The 25563-nt window shown below is 42.5% G+C and overlaps 1 protein-coding gene across 2 annotated transcripts in view; it reads right to left on the bottom strand.

Annotated features, from left to right (window-relative positions):
- The window catches only part of DSCAM (DS cell adhesion molecule), a 518766-nt gene that overhangs the window by 280310 nt on the left and 212893 nt on the right, over positions 1–25563 (bottom strand). For both annotated transcript variants that reach the window (XM_077293859.1, XM_077293860.1), the window contains exons 4-6: positions 15839–15985; positions 7399–7677; positions 4445–4720 (exon numbers count right to left, since the gene is read on the bottom strand). In XM_077293859.1, coding sequence (XP_077149974.1) covers positions 4445–4720; positions 7399–7677; positions 15839–15985 — 702 coding nt within the window. The remainder of the gene's footprint in view (positions 1–4444; positions 4721–7398; positions 7678–15838; positions 15986–25563) is intronic.

The raw sequence follows: 25563 nt of genomic DNA, 5'->3' as shown, positions 1-25563 counted from the left end.
TGACAGCCGCAGAGCCCCCCTATAGCACTGACAGCCGCAGTGCCCTTATAACACTGACAGCCACAGCGCCCCCTATAACACTGACAGTCGCAGTGCCCCCCTATAACACTGACAGCCGCAGCGCCCCCCCTATAACACTGACAGCCGCAGCGCCTCCTATAACACTGACAGCCGCAGCCCCCCCTATAACAGTGACAGCCGCAGCATCCCCTGACAGTCACAGCGCCCCCTATAACAGTGACAGCTGCAGCGCCCCCTTACATGGAAAGCTGCAGCGCCCCCCCTATAACAGTGACAGCCGCAGCGCTCCCCTACATTAGTGACAGCCGCAGCGCCCCCCCTATAACACTGACAGTCGCAGCGCACCCTATAACAGTGACAGCCGCAGTGTCCCCCTACATTAGTGACAGCCGCAGCGCACCCTATAACTGACAGCCGCAGTGTCCCCCTACATTAGTGACAGCCGCAGCGCACCCTATAACAGTGACAGCTGCAGCGCTCCCCTACATTAGTGACGGCCGCAGCGCACCCTATAACAGTGACAGCCGCAGCGCCCCCCTATAACAGTGACAGCCGCAGCGCCCCCTACATTAGTGACAGCCGCAGCGCACCCTATAACAGTGACAGCTGCAGCGCCCCCTACATTAGTGACAGCCGCAGCGCACCCTATAACAGTGACAGCTGCAGCGCACCCTATAACTGACAGCCGCAGCGTCCCCCTACATTAGTGACAGCCACAGAATGCCCCTATAACAGTGACAGCCGCAGCGCCCCCTATAACACAGAGCCGCAGCGCTCCCCTACAGTGCCATGGCTGATTAGTCAGTGTCAGGTAGTATTGGGTAACCCATACAGTGATGGCTGCCATTGTGTGATCTGGGCCTTTCTATCAGCACAGGACATAATCGTTCGCAGTTCCATCATTTACAGCTAATGACTCCGGTTTCCATATTATTCCTGGATATCGCATACAGATGAGATGCGGAGAAGGACACGCGGCTGATCAGTAATTACAGAGACAATCATGGCCTCAGCTGGCGCCTCTGTCTGTGGGTTATTATCTATAATTGTCATGTGCCCTACAATGGGGAATTCCAGAAAAAAACACCGTGACAGTGCTGGGCGAGTGTCCCCGTACATAGCAACATCCATGAATAAACACAAATCCCAGCAATAGTGCCACCGCCGCTGCTATCCGCAATCATTGATTTTATTTTTCTCACATCAATGCTGTGTATCAGCCTGAGGCTCCTGGGGGAGTATCTGCAGCGGGGGCCACAGGTGTCATCGGAAGAAAAGCCCATTAAAAACATTAAATCACCAGCAAAAATAAGTCCTTGACTCGTCCTCTTCTGTCAAGTTCTATTAACCTATCTATATATCTAATATATGGACAAAAAATGTGCCCCCTCCACATTCACTCCAGGGGCTTTTCTGACCCTCCCATCCTACATCTGTAAGGAGGTTGCTTTCCCTGCTCCTTACCTGGAACCACTTAGTCAGACAGCTGGGTTGTTGGGGGGAGGACTTTCTGCCCTGGACAGAAGGGACCATGTGACGGCTGGAGGCAGAGAGGAAGAGCGGGGGGTGTGGTCAAAAAAGAGCGGGAGAGCAGAGCGCGCGAGACTGAGGGGACAGCGTGCCAGAGAAAGCAGGCTGCAGCGCCGCGCTCCCCATGACAGAGTGCTCCCCGTGAGGGCACTAAGGCTGGAGTGAGAGTGGGGACTTGGAAGCCTCCATAATCAGAGACGACGTGTCCCCTTACAGTGACCTGAGCGCGCAGCCCCGGTGACCGCACTGACAAACCAGGACCCCTGAGTGTGACTAAGGAAACTGCTCAGTGTGTGTGTGTATTCTTGCTGCAGAGAAAGACTGTCAGCCTGGTGTACTGAGACTCGCAGCAGAGTGGCTGTGTGACTTCCTGCTTGCAGCTTCACTGGGAGAAAAGTCTTAACCCCGGAGTTTCCAGTTCCCAGGAAACAGAGAAGAGACTTCGATCCCCTGGTCCCCGCAGTATCAGTACAGAGACTGTAATTCTTGGTGAGAGACTTAACAGTGCGGAGCCCCTGATTCCTGGCTGTGCTGTAAAAGCTAAAGACTGCATCTTGTGAGTACATGAAAGCGGACTCTGCTGGTGACTGTACCCACGCTGGAATTAGGACCCGCCAGTCAGGACCTCCATGGACTGATAAGTTACAAGAACACTCGTTAACACTTTTGTTTTCGCTTAACTGTTTACTGTTTGATTTACCTCTATTAACCCCCTGTTTACTCCCTGCGAGGAGAATCTTACTCCTGTTAATAAATTCCCCTTAACAGTTGGTCTGTCTGTTCCGTGGTGACATACTCAACCCTGCACTCACTCTATTACACATCTATAGCCATTAATATGGAATCGCTCTTCTGTAGATATAGCGGCTCCCGATCTTCTGGATTTCTACATGATTTTGGAGGCGTTTGTGAGAATTTTTTGCACCTTTATCCAGAAGATCACTTGTAAGGTCAGACGCTGATGTTGGGGGGAGGTCGAGCCCACCATCTCCGGTCCAGTTGTTGGAGGGGCTGAGGTCCGGGCTCATGTCCTCCCTCTATGTCTGTATGGAGCTTGTGCACTGGGCACAGTCATGGGGAACAGAAAAGGGCGAACCCCAAACTGTTCCCACAAAGCTGAAGCTACAACTGTCCACAATGTCTTAAGAAACTAGAACTAAGAGGCCGCGGCCGCCCCCTGATAACAGCCCTTATCATTATCCTCCTCCACCATCTGTACAGGAGCACAATGCCGTCAGGGGGTAACGTTTTCCAGATGTCACCAAACCCAGACTCATCCATCACTGCACAGAACACGTCTCCTCCAGAGTCCAGTGGTGGCGGCTTTACACCACTCCATCCGATGCTCAGTATTGTACTTGGTGATATACGGCTGCATGCAGCTGCTCATGAAGGAGGTCTGGACTCTGCACATGATGCTTTTCTCATGGGCGCTGGCTGTGTGATGTAACCTCGCGGTCTTGGACATAAAACACTTGTGAGCGAGTCTCATTTCACACCTGCGTTCTGATTTACGCTATGAAAACAGAAATTTGGAACTTGTTCAGAAATCGGACCTGTCACTTTATAGACCCTATTGATTATGATGCAATCAGTTGGGTTTGCATCAGGCCGTACATCTTTTTGTGGAAATAGTAAAGTATGCTGCGTTTTTTTCATCCGACAAAAAAGATGCAATGTGAAAAAATGCAAGTGGAAAGGAAGGTTTAGGGTATGTTCACACAGGACTTTTTTGCTGCTTTTTTTTGCTGCTTTTTAATGCTAATTTAGGTGCTTTTTTTGGTGCGTATTTGGTGCGTTTTTTGGGTACGTTCACACAGGACTTTTTTGCTGCAGATTTTTGCTGCAGTTTTTTGCTGCAGATTTTTGCTGCAGTTTTTTTTTTATGCCAATTTTCAGCTGCTAGGACACCTCACAATGGCTCTTCACACCTCACTACCAGGAACTCCCTCACAATAGATCACAATCAGGACACCTCACAATGGCTCTTCACACCTCACAATGGCTCTTCACACCTCACTAACCACACCCCTAAGCTCTTGGCTGTGAGATCCCTTCCTGCTGGCCATGATTTTCTGCACAAAAAACGCAGCAAATAATGCTACATGCGTTTTTGCAGCGTTTTTTTCATCACCCATTCAAGTCAATGGGTGAAAAAACGCTGCAAAAACGCAGCAAAAACGCTGAAAGAAGTGACATGCCCTATGTCCAAAAAAAGCAGCAAAGCAGAAAATACTGATCAAACAAAAAACCAACGTGTGTGCATGAGATTTCTGAAATCTCATAGGCTTTAATGGTACTGTAAAAAGCAGCTGAAAATTTGCATAAAAAAAAGCAGCAAAAAAGTCCTGTGTGAACGTACCCTTACTGGACTCTACAGATGAATCCATCATTCTGCCAGTACCTTTTGGAAACAATCAGCAGGCCTGTTCACAGACGCACCGCTGAAAACTAAGAAGCTGAGTTTTTTTTCTCAAATCAGCTGAACAAGGATTGTGCAGAAAATACTCCTGCCCCTATGTACCTGCAGAATTGTGAATGCAGCTCTAGAGGCTGGAACTCAGGATCAGTAAATGGGAAGAGTTCAGCAAAAGGCAAAACGTAGAAACATGAGAGGAAGCTCTGGACTTGTGATCTGGAGAAACCTATTATCAGTCAGAGAATGAGTAATAAGCTATGTAACCAATGGGTCCCCATACAAAAATAAGTGATCCCCTCCTTGGTAAGACCTGACACCATCCAGCTAGCTTATTGTATTTTAATGAAAATCCAAAAGAACAATAGTTCCAAAAGAGGAGCAAGTGGATCTCCAGACCGGGCCACAGTGATACCGGCTATGACCAATCGGCCATCTCCTTTACCTAATATATATTTTAAAAAAGCAATAACGAACCTTCCAGCACTACCAGCACATAATCCTGGGCAGACATCCGGTTTTTGCGTACAAAGCACTGGTAAGCACCATTGTCACTTTTTGCCATTGCGTCCATGATGAGGGTTTCACGGTTGACACCAGTGATTCTGACGTTACTCCCAGCGTTGATGATGTCGCCGTTCCTGTACCAGGAGATGTCAGGATCATCTGAACCGGACACACTACATGATAGCGTCACTTGGCTTCCAACGCTGGTCTTCACTTTCCGTGGACTGATTGTCACCTTAAGAGGTTCTGCAAAAATGAACGAAGAAAAAAATCAGGAGATTAAAAGATTGCAAAAGGCAAGAGGATAACTAACAAGAAGATAATATAAATGTGCCAATATTTTCTTTTTTTTATGCATAAGAATATAACTACTATAATACTGCTCCTATGTGCAAGAATATAACTACTATAATACTGCCCCTATGTACAAGAATATAACTACTATAATACTGCCCCTATGTACAAGAATATAACTACTATAATACTGCCCCCTATGTACAAGAATATAACTACTATAATACTGCTCCTATGTACAAGAATATAACTACTATAATACTGCTCCTATGTACAAGAATATAACTACTATAATACTGCTCCTATGTACAAGAATATAACTACTATAATACTGCTCCTATGTACAAGAATATAACTACTATAACACTGCTCACTATGTACAAGAATATAACTACTATAATACTGCCCCCTATGTACAAGAATATAACTACTATAATACTGCTCCTATGTACAAGAATATAACTACTATAATACTGCTCCTATGTACAAGAATATAACTACTATAATACTGCTCCCATGTACAAGAGTATAACTACGATTAAAACTGCTCCTATGTACAAGAATATAACTACTATATCACTGCTCCCATGTACAAGAGTATAACTACTATAATACTGCTCCTATGTACAAGAATATAACTACTATAATACTGCCCCATGTAAAAGAATATAACTACTATATTACTGCTCCTATGTACATGAATATAACTACTATAATACTGCTCCTATATACAAGAATATAGCTACTATAATACTGCCCCCTATGTACAAGAATATAACTACTATAATACTGCCCCCTATGTACAAGAATGTAACTACTATAATACTGCTCCTATGTACAAGAATATAACTACTATAATACTGCTCCTATGTACAAGAATATAACTACTATAATACTGCCCCTATGTACAAGAATATAACTACTATAATACTGCCCCTATGTACAAGAATATAACTACTATAATACTGCTCCTATGTACAAGAATATAACTACTATAATACTGCTCCTATGTACAAGAATATAACTACTATAATACTGCTCCTATGTACAAGGATATAACTACTATAATACTGCCCCTATGTAGAAGTGTGTCTGATTCTTTGCTTATGACTGATGCACTGAAGCCTTTGCAGAACCAGTTGGGTTTTATTGCATCTGTTAATGTCACTCAATTTGGATAATTGAAATCACATCTGTACATGATTATCGCTCTTCAGCAGATGGCACTACCCCGCTGGCTGCCTCCTTTTATTTCCCTTTTAAGTACTACTTAGGCCGTCACGCACAACGGTCATGTGCCGAATGCAGAACAATCGCACTTCGGTAATAATACTTTGGGTGGGGGTGTGTTTAGACAGAATTTTTTTTATTTCTCCCATAAGAGATAATAAATCTGCAGAAATCGTTAATGCAGTCTTTTATCTGGCTCTGATATTAAACTACTATAGTAACCGAGAACTATCGGCTCTACAGTCAACAAGTATAATAATCCAAAATTTTTATAATTTATCTTCTTTTTGCTGATTTTCCACTCTTGCTATATATGTACATCACTCAGGCTCCCATTCCCCCCATCTCCACCTAAATCATGAAATGCCATGGCTGCCATCTTTGACTATCATCTTTATATCATGCCATACTGTAGTACTGCAGTACCAAGGACACAAGATGAAATGATTACAGATTCAAAGCCCTTAAAATAAAAAACAAGAAAAAAAATGTAAATATATAAAAGTTTAAATCAACCATTTTACGAGTTTAAAACTAAATAAAAAATAAATATAATCCTTATTGCTGCATCAGTAAGTGTCCGATCTATCAAAATATAAAATTAGTTAATTTGTACAGTAAAAACAAGATCAAAAGGCCAGAAATTTTTTTGTTCAATCATCACGCACCTCTAAATAAAAAAGAAAAAAGGGATCGTAAGTAACCCACAATGATATAATTCAACACTGCAGCTCAGCGTGAAAAAGACTATCAAAGGAAAAATATAAAAGATATTGGGTCTGAGTAAATTTAATTTTTTGCTTATAAATTTCAAAAAAAAATTATACCACTTATATTAAAAAAAAAAATGGGATCGCCAGAATCCTATTGAACTAGACAGAGAATCATGTTGCCAGGTCTTTTATATTGTACAATGAAGGCAGTAAAAAAAACTAAACCCCCCAAAAAACAAAGGGTAATTGCATTATTTTCAACATTTCACCGCAGTAGGCTTTTCCCCCCATTTTTCAGTATATTATATGGTATAGTGAATGGTTTCATGGAAAGCTACAACTCGTCCCGCAACAGGCAGGCCCTCATATCGCTAAAAATAAAGGGCGAAAGGGGTGAAAAATCACACAGCACTGCTGGGACCAAGTCTATGGAGCGGAGCTGATATTCCAGATAAAGCCATGGGCAGACATGATGTGGTTTTCTACTCTTGGACAATCCGGTTTCCATGATATTACATTGATATGTGACCGTTGGGGGTCTCCCCCATAGGAATCTTAAAATGAGCGGAAGAATGGGACTAATGCACGCTGTGTTGGGCGGTGAGTGCTCTTCGCTGGGACCTAAAACCGAGTCTTTGATGCAACCACAGATTGTTGAGACTTTCCCACTAGGAACACATGACTTACGTTTTACATTCAGCGATCCTATCACCTCCGCATTGCCGTAGGCGTTCCACACCTCACAGACGTACGTTCCGGTATCGGACGGCCTGGTGTTCTCAATCAGAAAACCAACCACAGTGTTCCTGAACCTACTGTCCATTTCCAGCTGGACGTTATCCTTCAGCCAGCGGGTACTTGGGATGGGGTAGCCGGATGCTTTGCATGGAAGCTCCACTCTCTGTCCCACCATTACTGTGATCTGCTCAAACTTATCAATAATGGTTGGAGATGAATTCACTTGATCTGCAAGAGAAAAAAAGAAGGTAAAAAGTGAAAAAATCCATGTAGAATCTGGAGAAAAAGGAACATGACAGAGGGGGAAGGGGGGGGGAATATATCATTATTAAAAAAAACTTTGAAGAACATCTGCTTCTTTATCCACTTATGAGCCATTACGGCCACTGCCTCCTGAACTCATTATACAACTTAGCCAAAGTAAGAGGAACTGCCAGATTACTGAGGGAGAGGAGGAGCAAAGTGAAAGAGAGAAGCAGAGACAACCACAGACCAGTAGTGCTGCTTCCCAGTAAGTGCTAGAGCTGGATTCACAGCTACATTGCTTAATACTGCTGTATATTATCCAACATGCTGCTTTCTGGTAAGCATTTTATCTCACCTCAGCTGGCAACACAGCTACACTTCTCAGTACTGCTGTATAATGTACTCCATGCTGCTACATGTTTTATCTCATCCAAAGCTGGAATCACTGCTACAACGCTCAGTACTGCTATATAATGTACACCATGATGATCGTGAGTATTTTATCTCATACAGAGATGGCATCACAGCTTCACTACTCAGTACAGCTGTATAATATTCTCCATGCTGCTGCTTTCTGATATTTTAGCACACCTTAGAGCTGGTATAACAGTTACACTGCTCAGTGATGTATACCAAACAGCTGATCAGAGCTGCACTCACTATTCTGCTGGTGCAGTCACTGTGTACATACATTACATTACTGATCCTGAGTTACATCCTGTATTATACTCCAGAGCTGCACTCACTATTCTGCTGGTGCAGTCACTGTGTACATACATTACATTACTTGTTGCAGCGCTTGCCATCCACTGGAGCAGATGCTCATTCTGGCTTCTGGCCCTCATCTACAAGGCATACCGCTATGCAGCTGCCAAATAAAGGGAGTCGAGTAGCCCGTCCAGTAACAACGTTGTCAGTTGTCTTAGGACAGGACGAGGCAGTAACATTACCACCTACCCCATATACACATTGAACACAAGCCTATCTCCGCTTCCACCACAACTTTGCTTTTTCCCACTCATGTTGGATGTACCCTTCCCCTCTTTTAAACAGCTGTTTCACAACTCTAGGCACAGAACTGTCAGTCACCTGGACTAAATTAACAATCAGCATTTATTTGCGGAGATGTTGTACAGGCAGGAGGCACACTACTGTGGCTCCCAAGGGTCCTGGTCGTCGCAGGGGTATTGTTTTCCTCTCGGGGAGAGTGATGCTCCGTTTGGAGGCAAAGAAGGATAACTGCATCCAGGTATCACAAACATGCAACACATTTCACACTCCAGACCACCAGGGGAAGCTCCTGACCCTACTGTATTTATTAGGTCACTCCCCATATCTAATATATAAAGCTGAATGTGTGTGTGTGTGTGTATGTGTGTGTGTATGTCCGGGATTTGCATCTGCACTGTCGCAGCTACAGCCACAACAGCCACAACAATAATTTCCCCATTATGTAGATAGGGGCAAAATTGTTTGGTGAATTGGAACGCGCGGGGTTAAAATTTCGCCTCACAACATAGCCTATGACGCTCTCGGGGTCCAGACGTGTGACTGTGCAAAATTTTGTGGCTGTAGCTGCGACAGTGCAGAGGCCAATCCCGGACATACACACACACATACACACATTCACACACACAAATCCTGTTGGCTGGGGATTTATCAGGCTGCCAAGTTAGCTTACACATACTGAGGTAAAAATACTGAGCAAATAACGTGTGAACGAGGTCTAACACAGGAGGAGATGACACACAGATATATACTATATACAGGAGAGATGACACACAGGTATATACTATTTACAGGGGAGATGACACACAGGTATATACTATATACAGGAGGAGATGACACACAGATATATACTATATACAGGGGAGATGACACAGGTATATATTATATACAGGGGAGATGACATACAGGTATATACTATATACAGGAGATGACATACAGATATATACTATATACAGGAGGAGATGACTTACAGGTATATACTATATACAGGAAGAGATGACTTACAGGTATATACTATATACAGGAGGAGATGACACACAGATATATACTATACAGGAGATGACATACAGATATATACTATACACAGGAGGAGATGACTTACAGGTATATACTATATACAGGGTGAGATGACTTACAGATATATACTATATACAGGAGGAGATGACACACATATATACTATATATAGGAGGCATTGACACACAGATATATACTATATACAGGAGGAGATGACACACAGGTATATACTATATAGAGGGGAGATGACACACATATATACTATATACAGGGGAGATGACACACAGGTATATACTATATACAGGAGATGACAGACTGGTATATACTATATACAGGGGAGATGACATACAGGTACATACTATATACAGGGGAGATGACACACAGGTATATAGTATATACAGGGGATATGACACACAGGTATATACTATATACAGGGGAGATGACAAACAGGTATATACTATATGCAGGGGGAGATGACACACAGGTATATACTATATACAGGAGATGACACACGTATATACTATATACAAGGGAGATGACACACGTATATACTATATATAGGAGGAGATGACACACAGATATATACTACATACAGGAGCAGATGACACACAGGTATATACTATATATAGGAGATGACACACAGGTATATACTATATACAGGATGAGATGACTTACAGATATATACTATATACAGGAGGAGATGACACAGATATATACTATATACAGGAGGCATTGACACACAGATATATACTATATACAGGAGATGACACACAGGTATATACTATATAGAGGGGAGATGACACACATATATACTATATACAGGGGAGATGACACACAGGTATGTACTATATACAGGAGATGACAGACTGGTATATACTATATACAGGGGAGATGACATACAGGTACATACTATATACAGGGGAGATGACACACAGGTATATAGTATATACAGGGGATATGACACACAGGTATATACTATATACAGCGGGGATGACAAACAGGTATATACTATATACAGGGGAGATGACACACAGGTATATACTATATACAGGAGATGACACACGTATATACTATATACAAGGGAGATGACACACGTATATACTATATATAGGAGGAGATGACACACAGATATATACTACATACAGGAGCAGATGACACACAGGTATATACTATATATAGGAGATGACACACAGGTATATACTATATACAGGAGGAGTTGACATACAGGTACATACTATATACAGGAGGAGATGACACACAGCTATATACTATATACAGGAGCAGATGACATACAGGTATATACTACATACAGGTGGAGATGACTTACAGGTATATAATATATACAGGAGGAGATGACACACGTATATACTATATACAGAAGGAGATGACATACAGGTATATAAAGGAGGAGATGACATACAGCAGGTATATACTATATACAGGGGAGATGACATACAGGTATATACTATATACAGGAGATGACATACAGGTATATACTATATATAGGAGGAGATGACATACAGGTATATAGTATATACAGAAGAGATGACATACAGTTATATACTATATGCAGGAGATGACAGATAGGTATATACAATATACAGGAGATGACATACAGCAGGTATATACTATTTACAGGGGAGATGACATACAGATATATACTATATACAGGAGATGACATACAGGTGTATACTATATATAAGGGAGATGACAAACATGTATATATTGAGGGGAAAATGAGAGGTGTGAGGTGAAAATGAAAAGGTGTGAGTGCAAAATGAGAGGAGTGAGGGAAAATAGTGGAGTGATCGGAAAATGACAGATGTGAGGTCGAAACGACAAGTGTTAGGGGGGAATGAGAGGAGTGAGGGGGGAATGAGAGGAGTGAGGGGGAAAATAAGAGTGAGGGGGAAAATGAGAGGTGTAAGGGAGAAAATGAGAGGCGTGATGGGAAAATAAGAGAAGTGAGGTGCTATAACTAACAGATATTTACTATGCCCAGGCAACGCCGGGCTCTTCAGCTAGTATATATACATAACTGGTAGTCTGTAGGGAGAGTGAGTTCAGTTCCCGGCAGAGCTCCAGACAGGAGTTCTGTGAGTTCCAGACCAGAGTCTGAGGAGGACAGAAGATTAAAGGAGCTGTGCATGCCCTCAGAGCTGCAGCTCCCAGAAAGCGACATTGAAAGGCAGAACTGTATTGCAGCGAGCGTGAAGGAAGTCAAAGCAAAGGAGAGGATACCAGAAGGGGACTAGCCCCGCTTAAGCTGTCTCCTTCTGAGGTGCAAAATCCCGGTAGCCGGAACACCGAGGGAGTAAGGACCTCTACGCCTTATTTCAGAGACCGGCAGGACAGCTAATTGCAGGTTAACTGTCTGCACCTACACCCTGGAGGCACGGTGACACCTACAGAGCCAAGTTATCTAAGAGACCCTATAAACAGGCTCAAGTCGCCAGTCATACGGGTTTTGTCCTATCCTAAATGGGGGACAGAGAGAGCGAAACATCGCATCTGTGAGACCCTTATGTGAAGCCATAGGCAGTAAGGGACTACACCACCGCAGCGCAAAGGAAGGCTACTGATTTCCACCTGGATAAGGGAACTCTGGACTTGCCTCCAAACCGGCTGGACTCTGCCTGCCCTGTAATCTGGTGCCCTGGACTGTGGATGCTGAAGTCTTCAGTAAATGTAAATGCAGCGCCCCAGAGTCCTGGTTGCTGCAGTAATGTTGTTCCTCCACCCGGGGGAGCAATATTACGTCTGGAGGCAATAAAGGAGATCTCCTGTCCAGGTATCACAGACACACCACACACTTCATACTCCAGTCCACCAGGGAGAGCAAAGGTTCTATCTATTAGGCCACTCCTCACAGTTAGGTAAAACTGGTGGGTTGGTTAGGAAGTCAGAGAGTTCCTGGCTGGAGACCGAGAGAGAAAGGTCTCCAGGCCGAGCTGTCTGGAGTGACCTCCAGCAGATCCAGACTTTGGTCTGAGGAGGACGAGGGTACACGGAGCTGCGCCTGCACCCCATGAGGCAGCATCCAAAGGAAGAGACATTGAAAGGAAGCGTGTTCTAGTGAGTGAGAAATGAAGGCATAGCAACAAGTGGATACCAGAGAGGATAGTAGACGTGAGGAGCTGCATCCTTCTGGTGCGCGTTCCGGTAGCCAGGATACCGAGGGAGTAAAGTGCTCTACGCCATTGCTTCAGAGACTGGCAGGACAGTCAATTCCAAGTTGGCTGCCCGACCTAGAATACCTAAGAAGACACGGTGGCAACTTGTGGGGGTCGGGGCGTCTCTAGGGTCCCTATAAACAAGCCTCAGGCCATCAGTCATACGGGTTTTGTTCTATCCGACCACGGGGAACAGAGAGAGAAGAGTAATAACAGTGAGGACTTCATTAGAGCTTAAGCAAGTGAGGACCTACTGTGTTACTGTGCGCATAGGAAGGCTATTGCATTCCACCTGGAAAAGGAGACTCTGGATTTGCCTTCAGACCGGCCGGACTCTGCCTACCCCGTGATCCGGCGCCCAGGACTGTGGACACTGAAGCCTTCAGTAAAAGGTAAAGAGACTGCAACCTTGTGTCCTCGTTATTCACCGCGCCTTACACCATCACCATTTACACTCTGGGAAGCCCTGGGGATACGCTTCACCTGTGGGAAGGTATACCATCTAGCTGCCATAACATCACCCCAGTGGACCCCTAAGCAGCGTCGGTCACCCTGACCGAATACCACAGGTGGCGTCACGAACATCATATAAACTACACCTTTAATTGGACGCCCCTCAAAGGGCCACACACCGGGTCGGGTCACCGTGACATTCCCCGAACCGAAGGACCCGGTACCGAGTACCCCATTGCCCTTAACGTGGGGGCGCTCCAAATCGAGACTGCAACCTTGTGTCCTCGTTCTTCTCTGCGCCAATCATCATTCACCATCTACTCACCGGGAAGCCCTGGGGATACACTTCACCTGTGGGAAGGTATACCATCTAGCTGCCATAACATCACCCCAGCGGACCCCTTAAAGCAGCATCAGTTACCCAGACCGAATACTACAGGTGGCATCACGAACATTCCCCTTAAAGACCTTTCCCTTTTACACGGACGTCCCAGGGCCACGGGCCGGACCCGGTACCGAGTACCCCACTGCCCTTGGGGGGCGATCCACTACTATTAGCCCAAATGATTTTGGTTAGGAAATGTGGACTCCTGACTGCACAACACTCTTAGTACAAACTAGTTAGATGCTGGAAGGTGCGAACTGCGCCCACATTTAGCCGACTTTGAGGAAAAATGTTAGGGAATCCAAACATGAATCCCAATGAGATACGTCTGTGCCGAATTTGATTGGAGAACATTTTCTGAACAAGTTCTCTACTTAGGATCAGTAATGTAATGTATATACATAGTGACTGCACCAGCAAAATAGTGAGTGCAGCTCTGGAGTATAATACAGGATGTAACTCAAGATCAGTAATGTAATGTATGTACACAGTGATTGCACCAGCAGAATAGTGAGTGCAGCTCTGGAGTATAATACAGGATGTAACTCAGGATCAGTAATGTATGTACACAGTGACTGCACCAGCAGAATAGTGAGTGCAGCTCTGGGGTATAATACAGGATGTAACTCAGGATCAGTAATGTAATGTATGTACACAGTGACTGCACCAGCAGAATAGTGAGTGCAGCTCTGGAGTATAATACAGGATGTAACTCAGGATCAGTAATGTAATGTATGTACACAGTGACTGCACCAGCAGAATAGTGAGTGCAGCTCTGGAGGATAATACAGGATGTAACTCAGGATCAGTAATGTAATGTATGTACACAGTGACTGCACCAGCAGAATAGTGAGTGCAGCTCTGGGGTATAATACAGGATGTAACTCAGGATCAGTAATGTAATGTATGTACACAGTGACTGCACCAGCAGAATAGTGAGTGCAGCTCTGGAGTATAATACAGGAGGTAACTCAGGATCAGTAATGTAATGTATGTACACAGTGACTGCACCAGCAGAATAGTGAGTGCAGCTCTGGAGTATAATACAGGAGGTAACTTAGGATCAGTAATGTAATGTATGTACACAGTGACTGCACCAGCAGAATAGTGAGTGCAGCTCTGGGGTATAATACAGGATGTAACTCAGGATCAGTAATGTAATGTATGTACACAGTGACTGCACCAGCAGAATAGTGAGTGCAGCTCTGGAGTATAATACAGGATGTAACTCAGGATCAGTAATGTAATTATGTACACAGTGACTCAGTTTTATGTAGATTACACATCTATAAACTGTATAATAGTGCATAAAATGTATATTATGCTTTAAAAGAGCCTACACAAAGACAATAGATTGTAAATGATGTGGCTAGACCCCGTACATGACGGCATATACAGTAATACACAATTCATTGGTGGCTCTTCTTAGTAAAGTGCATGCTGAAACTCATTGAACTATTGATGAATATTGTGATAAACGACGGGTTATTCCAGGTGACTGTCGCTCTGGGGATCCGGGTTAACCACCTGCACAATTACTTGCAGAACCATTTTAGATTTATGAGTGAGGAAATCAAGCCGCATTCCCTATAAATAACATGAATAATTCAGCTCAGCTTTGCTCATCCTCCTAGTATCCGCATATTTATGAGTTTACTTTGCAATTGCATGTGATGTTATACCGTATTCTCTCTCTATATATACATATACACACACACACAGCCACATATATATATATACACACACACACATAAATCAGCTGCTTTAGCTACACTAGTGAATCAGGAATAAAGATAAAGGGTACCTTCTTTTACCATTGTTATTTTTACAAAACTTTGATGAAACACATGGAAAAAACACTGATAAAACTCAAATCCAAAACAGTGATCACTTTTTTTTTTTGCGTACGTGAATAAACACGGATGTCTGAATGAGGCCTAAGGCTGCAGAGCTCGTTTTCTTTGGTACTGAAAATCTTGACTACCTCTTTCTTCCACTAGAAGGCAATGATCTGTACTCCTGGATATTTGCTACGCTAGTGGCCTTCCTGAGAATATTAGTAATACCGTCATCTCTTCTGCCATAAAATGAGTAAAGCAATCACATTACCTAATACAGTCAGCCTAGCGCTGTTACTCTGGCGCGTTTCTCCGGTGTATTTGTGCCGCGTGGTGCACCGGTAATTGTTTAGTCCATCTTCATTCTGTACATCTGTTATATATAATGCTCCCGATGATGTAATGAGAAATCTAGATCCTAAAAAGAAGGTGAAAAAACACAGGAGATTAGTTCATAAAAAAAAAATAGAAAATTTGAACCCAATGCAATCAGGAAATACAAGGTATATAAAAATGGGGGACGCGGCTCCAAATGAAGGACTTACGGTAATTTTTAGTTTTATCACTCTCTACCATACAGTGAACACATAACAGTGCCATATGGGGAACACAAAATACTGCCACTGAGTGTCAAACAAACACATAGCAATCTCATGTAGTAAACAAGTAATACTGCCTGAGCGTCTACATAATAGTACCGTACAATAAGCAGATAACTGTACCATATAATGAGCATGTAATCGTGCCAGTGTCTAATAGTACCGCACTATTCATTCATATCTAGATCACCATCCTGCCTGCCAATGTATAAGGTGTCATCCGCCATGCTCGGGTGCTGAGCTCGGCGTGCTCGAATACTATGTTCGAGTCCTCGCGGCTGGATGTCTCGCGGCTGTTCACCTAACAAACAATCCCTCCATGTGCTGCAGCTGTTGAACAGCCACGAGACATGCAGCCTGCGGGGACTGGAACGTATTATCTCAGCACCCCGAAGTCACTCGGTTAGCACCCGAGCATGGCAGATAACACTTCATCTGAGCACGTTCGCTTATCACTAATAATAATGCCATATAGGAAACACTTCATACTGCCAAACAGTGATTACATAATAGTAACATACAATAAGTTCATATCAATGTCATGTAGCGCATAATCCTGCCATCCAGTGTATATATATATATATGTATATAATAGTGCCATACCAAGAAGTGAGCACATAAACACATAACAATGCCATGTAGTGAATACATAATACTGTTATAAAGTGCTTAAGTAATAGTACCACAGAACAAATAGCAATGTTGTATAGTGACCATGTAATAGTGCCGTATAGTGCCCACATAATAATAATAATAGTACTATACAGTTAGCATATGACTTTGCCATACATTACATAGTACTACTAACACTGCTATAATAGTTTTACACAATGAAGACGCAACAAGGTCATATACAGTGGCTTGCAAAAGTATTCATCACCCCTTTGGTTTTTTACCTATTCTTTTAACATTACAACCTGTTTTTAAATATTTTTGTAATCCGATTTGTGTGTGATCCATCAGCACTAAATAGTCTAAATTGGTGAAATGAGAAAAATAAATGCAAAAATTAAATTTCTGGGATAAAACAAAAATTGACATGTGCATATGTATTCACACCTTTTGCTACGAAGCCCTTAAATGTGCAAGCAATTCCCTTCCTAAGTCCCATGCTTAGTGAGAGGATGTCCCCGTGTGCCATCTATGTGTCACCTCTGTCAGTATATACACTTTACCTTTCCTGAAAGGCCACAGAGGCTACAACACCATTAACAAGAGACATCACTAAGCAAACACCATGAAGACCAAGGAGATCTGCAAACATGTCAGGGACCAAGTTGTTGAGAAGAACAAGTCAGGGTTGGGTTATAATAAAATATCCCAATCTCTGATGATTCTCTGGAGCACTGTCAAATCCATTATCATCAAATGGAAAGAACTTGGTACCACAAAAAACCTGCCGAGAGAGCGAGCCCACCAAGACTCTCAGCACGGGGAAGAAGGGCATTAATCAGAGAGGCAGTACAAGGAACAAAAGTAACTCTGACGTTCCCAAACAGAGACTGGAGTATCTGTTCATAAGGCCACAATAAACCGTATACTCCATAGAGGTGGTCTTTATGGAAGAGTGGGCAGAAAAAGACTTTACTTACCCCAAAAATTGTAAGGCTTGTTTTGAGCTTGCAAAAAGACTTGCTGGAGACCTCCCCCCCCAATATATGGCGGAAGGTGCTGTGGTCAGAGGAGACCAAAATTAAACTTTTTGGCCACCAAGGTAAACCCTATGTCCGGCGCCAAACCAACACATCTCATCACCCCAAGAACACCATCCTCACAGTGCAACATGGTGGTGGCAACATCATGCCGTGGGAGTGTTTTTCGGCAGCAGGGACAGGGAAAATGGTCTGAGTCAAGGGTAAGATGGATGGTGAGAAATACAGGGATATTCATGAGCAAAACCAGCTTCAGTCTGTCAGTGATTTCAGATTGGGACAGAATTTCACCTTCAAACAAGACAATGACACAGAGCATACTGCTAAAGCAACACTATGTTTACACTAGGGGCAATGTGTAAATATTGTGGAGTGGCCTAGTCAAAGCCCAGACCTTGTTTCAATTGAAAATCTGTGGTCATACTTGAAGATTGTTGTTCACCAGAGGAAATCATCTAACTTGAAGGAGCTGGAGCAATTTTGCCTTGAGGAATGGGCAAAAATCCAAGTGTCAAGATGTGGAAAGCTCATAGAGACTTATCCAAAGCAACTTGCAACTGTAACTGCTGCAAAATGAGGCTCTGCAAAGTACTGACTTTAGGGGGGTGAATAGTTATGAACTCTGAAGTTGTACAGTTATTGTGTCCTATTTGTTGTTTGCTTCAAAAATAAAAAAAAAACAGGTTCTCACAGTTGTAGGCATGTTCTTTACATGAATTGATACAATCCCTCAAAACAATTTTTTAAAAAAATGAAAATCCAGAGTGAGGTAGCAAAATATGAAAAATGCCAAGGTGGGGGAGGGGGAAGACTTTCTTATCAAAACATGAACCACAAATCAGAGAACTTTTTAAGCCCCACATTCAATCCTACTCATCATATGTGTCAGAAATGGCCCAAACTTCACAAACTCCATCTATCTGTTGTTGTAGGTGCCACCATATTGCCAGACATAGCTGTATATTGAGGGAGACATAGCATCAAATTACATCACTCAGATAACATTTGGCATTCGGGGTCCTGGGAACATTGGGTAACAATTCCCATATTAACGGGGCCGCAGCAATCTTTTTCCCAAGGGCAGATTCAACTAAAATTAGGATGATGCCAATTATGGATTTAACTAGCCGCTGGCCCAGTAATAATGTCACTGGGCTACCACAAGTCTTCTGGATGAAAGCCCCAGAAATGACCCTGACAGCCGCTTTAAATAATGAATTTTGATTGGCTGAGTGGAGCGATTGTCGGCCTTTATAGCTCATTATCTCGGATCAGGAGCGGCTCGTCTCCTCCAGGGTGGCGGCGGCGGTGGGGGAGGGGGTGACCTGCTTATTGTATGCCATCCTCTGCACACTCAGATTCCCTTCAGTGGCTGGAAAACCTGCAGGGCACAGCGGCCCGTCGGTAATTACAGGGTCAAGAGGGGGCATGCACCATGCAAAATCATTGTAATTTTACTCCTGCCTGCTTTAGGACACGATCCGCTGCACACACGACTGCGTGCCGCCACCCCCAGACAATGGGAAATTATTATTACCGCGCACAGATACCGGACTGCTCTGACAGTACTATACACAACATGATTGTGAGATGGTAAAATACAACATGATCTGCAGATTTTAGGACCAAGTCAAAGCACTCTGGGCAAAACATATATCTCTATGGCTTAATGCCGCCATATACTATGCAATTAATAGTATAAACCGTGCCTAAATAAAATCACAGTAGTGTCCACATAACATCAATACAGTGCTTACAGAACCATTCAGAGAACACATGGCAGTGCAATCTGATTGTACCATACTGTGCAAGATTGATGCCACGGATCACTTATTCTGGTGACTGATGCCACGGATCACTTATTTCGGTGACTGACGCCACGGATCACTTATTCCAGTGACTGATGCCATGGAATACTTATTCCGGTGACTGATGCCACCCACGGATCACTTATTCCAGTGACTGATGCCACGGATCACTTATTCCGGTGACTGATGCCACGGATCACTTATTCCGGTGACTGATGCCACGGATCACTTATTCCGGTGACTGATGCCACGGATCTCTTATTCCGGTGACTGATGCCACGGATCTCTTATTCCGTTTGTTCTTAAAATAGAACAAACAGGACGTCCGGATGGATGTTGTGAGCAGACCCTTGGATGTGTATTTTTCGTCTGGCCGCCTAGACGTCTATTGAAGGCAGGTTACCTTTATAATAAGAAGAAACCTCCAATGTGCTGAAAGCTTGAAGAGGTGAACGGCGCAGTGCGAGGCTGTGCTCTAAGGTCGCTCTTTGTTGCCTGGCAACCATCACCTTTGAAAACGCTATCGGCTATCGTCCCATTGTGCTGCTAATTAAGGCCACGAGCTCATTGGTTGAAGGACTGGAAGGGACAAAAAGACAGTGCTCCCCCCATAGCAATTATCCATAATGACAGAAGGATTAGTCTGCTGGATCCACTATCTAGAATGTACTATATTGTATCTATATCTCTAAGGTGCTCATTGATCAATGTCACTCCTGCAGAAATGGACCAAGTAAAAGAGAAGTTTATATATACTAACACATGTATATACTGAATGTGTATATAAACAGGGTCGTATAGGCTCTCCCATACAATGCCCATATAACTAGTGCCACACAGTGCCCATATAACTAGTGTAATACAGCGCACATATAACAGGTGCCACACAGTGCACATATAACAGGTGCCACGCAGTGCACATATAACAGGTGCCACACAGTGCTCATATAACTATTTATACACAGTGCCCATATAACTAGTGCAATACAGTGCCCATATAATTGGTGCCACACAGTACCCATATAACTATTTATACACAATGCCCATATAACTAGTGCAATACAGTGCCCATATAATTGGTGTCACACAGTACCCATATAACTAATGCCACAGTGCCCATATATCTAATGCCACACAGTGCCCATATACATATCTATACACTGTGCCCATATAACTAATGCCTCACAGTGCCCATATAACTATTTATACACAGTGCCCATATAACTAGGGCCACACAGTGCCCATATTACTATTTATACACAGTGCCCATATAACTAGGGCCACATAGTGCCCGTATAACTATTTATACACAGTGCCCATGTAACTATACACAGTGCCCATATAACGAGGGCCACACAGTGCCCATATCACTATTTATACACAGTGCCCATATAACTAGGGCCACACTGTGCCCATATAACTATTTATACACACTGCCCATATCACTATTTATACACAGTGCCCATATAGCTAGAGCCACACACTGCCCATATAACTATTTTTTTACACAGTGCCCATATAACTCTTTATACACAGTGCCCATATAACTATTTATACACAGTGCCCATATAACTCTTTATACACAGTGCCCATATAACTATTTATACACAGTGCACATATAACTATTCTTACACAGTGCCCATATAACTAGTGCGAGTGCCCATATAACTATTTATACACAGTGCCCATATAACTAGGGCCACACAGTGCCCATATCACTATTTATACACAGTGCCCATATAACTAGGGCCACACAGTGCCCATATCACTATTTATACACAGTGCCCATATAACTAGGGCCACACAGTGCCCATATCACTATTTATACACAGTGCTCATATAACTAGGGCCACACAGTGCCCATATAACTACCGTATTTATACACAGTGCCCATGTAGCTATTTATACAGTGCCCATATAGCTAGGGCCACACAGTGCCCATATCACTATTTTTACACAGTGCCCATATAACTATTTGTACAGAGTGCCAATATAACTATTTGTACACAGTGCCCATATAACTATTTGTACACAGTGCCCATATAACTATTTACACACAGTGCCCATATAACTATTTGTACACAGTGCCCATATAACTATTTGTACACAGTGCCCATATAACTATTTACACACAGTGCCCATATAACTATTTGTACACAGTGCCCATATAACTATTTGTACACAGTGCCCATATAACTATTTACACACAGTGCCCATATAACTATTTGTACACAGTGCCCATATAACTATTTGTACACAGTGCCCATATAACTATTTGTACAGAGTGCCAATATAACTATTTGTACACAGTGCCCATATAACTATTTGTACACAGTGCCCATATAACTATTTACACACAGTGCCCATATAACTATTTGAACACAGTGCCCATATAACTATTTACACACAGTGCCCATATAACTATTTGTACAGTGCCCATATAACTATTTGTACACAGTGCCCATATAACTATTTACACACAGTGCCCATATAACTATTTGTACACAGTGCCCATATAACTATTTGTACACAGTGCCCATATAACTATTTACACACAGTGCCCATATAACTATTTACACACGGTGCCCATATAACTATTTGTACACAGTGCCCATATAACTATTTGTACACAGTGCCCATATAACTATTTGTACACAGTGCCCATATAACTATTTACACACAGTGCCCATATAACTATTTGTACACAGTGCCCATATAACTATTTACACACAGTGCCCATATAACTATTTGTACACAGTGCCCATATAACTATTTACACACAGTGCCCATATAACTATTTACACACAGTGCCCATATAACTATTTGTACACAGTGCCCATATAACTATTTACACACAGTGCCCATATAAATATTTACACACGGTGCCCATATAACTATTTGTACACAGTGCCCATATAACTATTTGTACACAGTGCCCATATAACTATTTGTACACAGTGCCCATATAACTATTTGTACACAGTGCCCATATAACTATTTACACACAGTGCCCATATAACTATTTGTACACAGTGCCCATATAACTATTTGTACACAGTGCCCATATAACTATTTGTACACAGTGCCCATATAACTATTTGTACACAGTGCCCATATAACTATTTACACACAGTGCCCATATAACTATTTGTACACAGTGCCCATATAACTATTTGTACACAGTGCCCATATAACTATTTGTACACAGTGCCCATATAACTATTTACACACAGTGCCCATATAACTATTTACACACAGTGCCCATATAACTATTTGTACACAGTGCCCATATAACTATTTACACACAGTGCCCATATAACTATTTACACACGGTGCCCATATAACTATTTGTACACAGTGCCCATATAACTATTTGTACACAGTGCCCATATAACTATTTACACACAGTGCCCATATAACTATTTGTACACAGTGCCCATATAACTATTTGTACACAGTGCCCATATAACTATTTACACACAGTGCCCATATAACTATTTACACACGGTGCCCATATAACTATTTGTACACAGTGCCCATATAACTATTTGTACACAGTGCCCATATAACTATTTGTACACAGTGCCCATATAACTATTTGTACACAGTGCCCATATAACTATTTACACAGTGCCCATATAACTATTTACACACAGTGCCCATATAACTATTTACACACAGTGCCCATATAACTATTTACACACAGTGCCCATATAACTATTTACACACAGTGCCCATATAACTATTTGTACACAGTGCCCATATAACTATTTACACACAGTGCCCATATAACTATTTGTACACAGTGCCCATATAACTATTTGTACACAGTGCCCATATAACTATTTGTACACAGTGCCCATATAACTATTTACACACAGTGCCCATATAACTATTTACACACAGTGCCCATATAACTATTTGTACACAGTGCCCATATAACTATTAATACACAGTGCCCATATAACTATTTACACACGGTGCCCATATAACTATTTGTACACAGTGCCCATATAACTATTTGTACACAGTGCCCATATAACTATTTACACACAGTGCCCATATAACTATTTGTACACAGTGCCCATATAACTATTTGTACACAGTGCCCATATAACTATTTGTACACAGTGCCCATATAACTATTTACACACAGTGCCCATATAACTATTTACACACAGTGCCCATATAACTATTTACACACAGTGCCCATATAACTATTTACACACAGTGCCCATATAACTATTTACACACAGTGCCCATATAACTATTTGTACACAGTGCCCATATAACTATTTACACACAGTGCCCATATAACTATTTACACACGGTGCCCATATAACTATTTGTACACAGTGCCCATATAACTATTTGTACACAGTGCCCATATAACTATTTACACAGTGCCCATATAACTATTTGTACACAGTGCCCATATAACTATTTGTACACAGTGCCCATATAACTATTTGTACACAGTGCCCATATAACTATTTGTACACAGTGCCCATATAACTATTTGTACACAGTGCCCATATAACTATTTACACACGGTGCCCATATAACTATTTGTACACAGTGCCCATATAACTATTTGTACACAGTGCCCATATAACTATTTACACACAGTGCCCATATAACTATTTGTACACAGTGCCCATATAACTATTTGTACACAGTGCCCATATAACTATTTGTACACAGTGCCCATATAACTATTTGTACACAGTGCCCATATAACTATTTGTACACAGTGCCCATATAACTATTTACACACAGTGCCCATATAACTATTTACACACAGTGCCCATATAACTATTTACACACAGTGCCCATATAACTATTTGTACACAGTGCCCATATAACTATTTACACACAGTGCCCATATAACTATTTACACACGGTGCCCATATAACTATTTGTACACAGTGCCCATATACAGTTAGGTTCATATATATTTGGACAGAGACAAAATTTTTCTAATTTTGGTTATGGACATTACCACAATGAATTTTAAACAAAACAATTCAGATGCAGTTGAAGTTCAGACTTTCAGCTTTCATTTGAGGGTATCCACATTAAAATTGGATGAAGGGTTAAGGAGTTTCAGCTCCTTAACATGTGCCTCCCTGTTTTTAAAGGGACCAAAAGTAATTGGACAATTGACTCCAAGGCTATTTCATGGACAGGTGTGGGTAATCCCTTTGTTATGTCATTCTCAATTAAGCAGATAAAAGGCCAGGAGTTGATTTGAGGTGTGGTGCTTGCATTTGGAAGGTTTTGCTGTGAAGTAAACATGCGGTAAAGGAGCTCTCCATGCAGGTGAAACAAGCCATCCTTAAGCTGCGAAAACAGAAAAAACCCATCCGAGAAATTGCTACAATATTAGGAGTGGCAAAATCTACAGTTTGGTACATCCTGAGAAAGGAAGAAAGCACTGGTGAACTCATCAATGCAAAAAGACCTGGGCGCCCCCGGAAGACAACAGTGGGGGATGATCGCAGAATAATCTCCATGGTGAAGAGAAACTCCTTCACAACAGCCAACAAAGGGAACAACACTCTCCAGGAGGTCGGCGCATCAATATCCAAATCTACCATAAAGAGAAGACTGCATGAGAGTAACTACAGAGGGTTCACTGCACGGTGCAGCCACTCATAAGTGTCAAGAATAAAAAGGCTAAAAAACATCTAAAAAAGCCAGCACAGTTCTGGAAGAACATTCTGTGGACAGATGAAACCAAGATCAACCTCTACCAGAATGATGGCAAGAGAAAAGTATGGTGAAGGCGTGGTACAGCTCATGCTCCAAAGCATACCACACCATCTGTAAACCACGGCGGAGGCAGAGTGATGGCTTGGGCATGCATGGCTGCCAGTGGCACTGGGTCACTAGTGTTTATTGATGATGTGACACAGGAATGAATTCTGAGGTCTT

The sequence above is a fragment of the Ranitomeya variabilis genome, chromosome 3 (genome assembly GCF_051348905.1).
Source record: "Ranitomeya variabilis isolate aRanVar5 chromosome 3, aRanVar5.hap1, whole genome shotgun sequence".
Classification (NCBI taxonomy): Eukaryota; Metazoa; Chordata; class Amphibia; order Anura; family Dendrobatidae; genus Ranitomeya; species Ranitomeya variabilis.
Note: the sequence above shows the minus strand (reverse complement) of the source record. Positions and strands in the feature narration are given on the sequence as shown.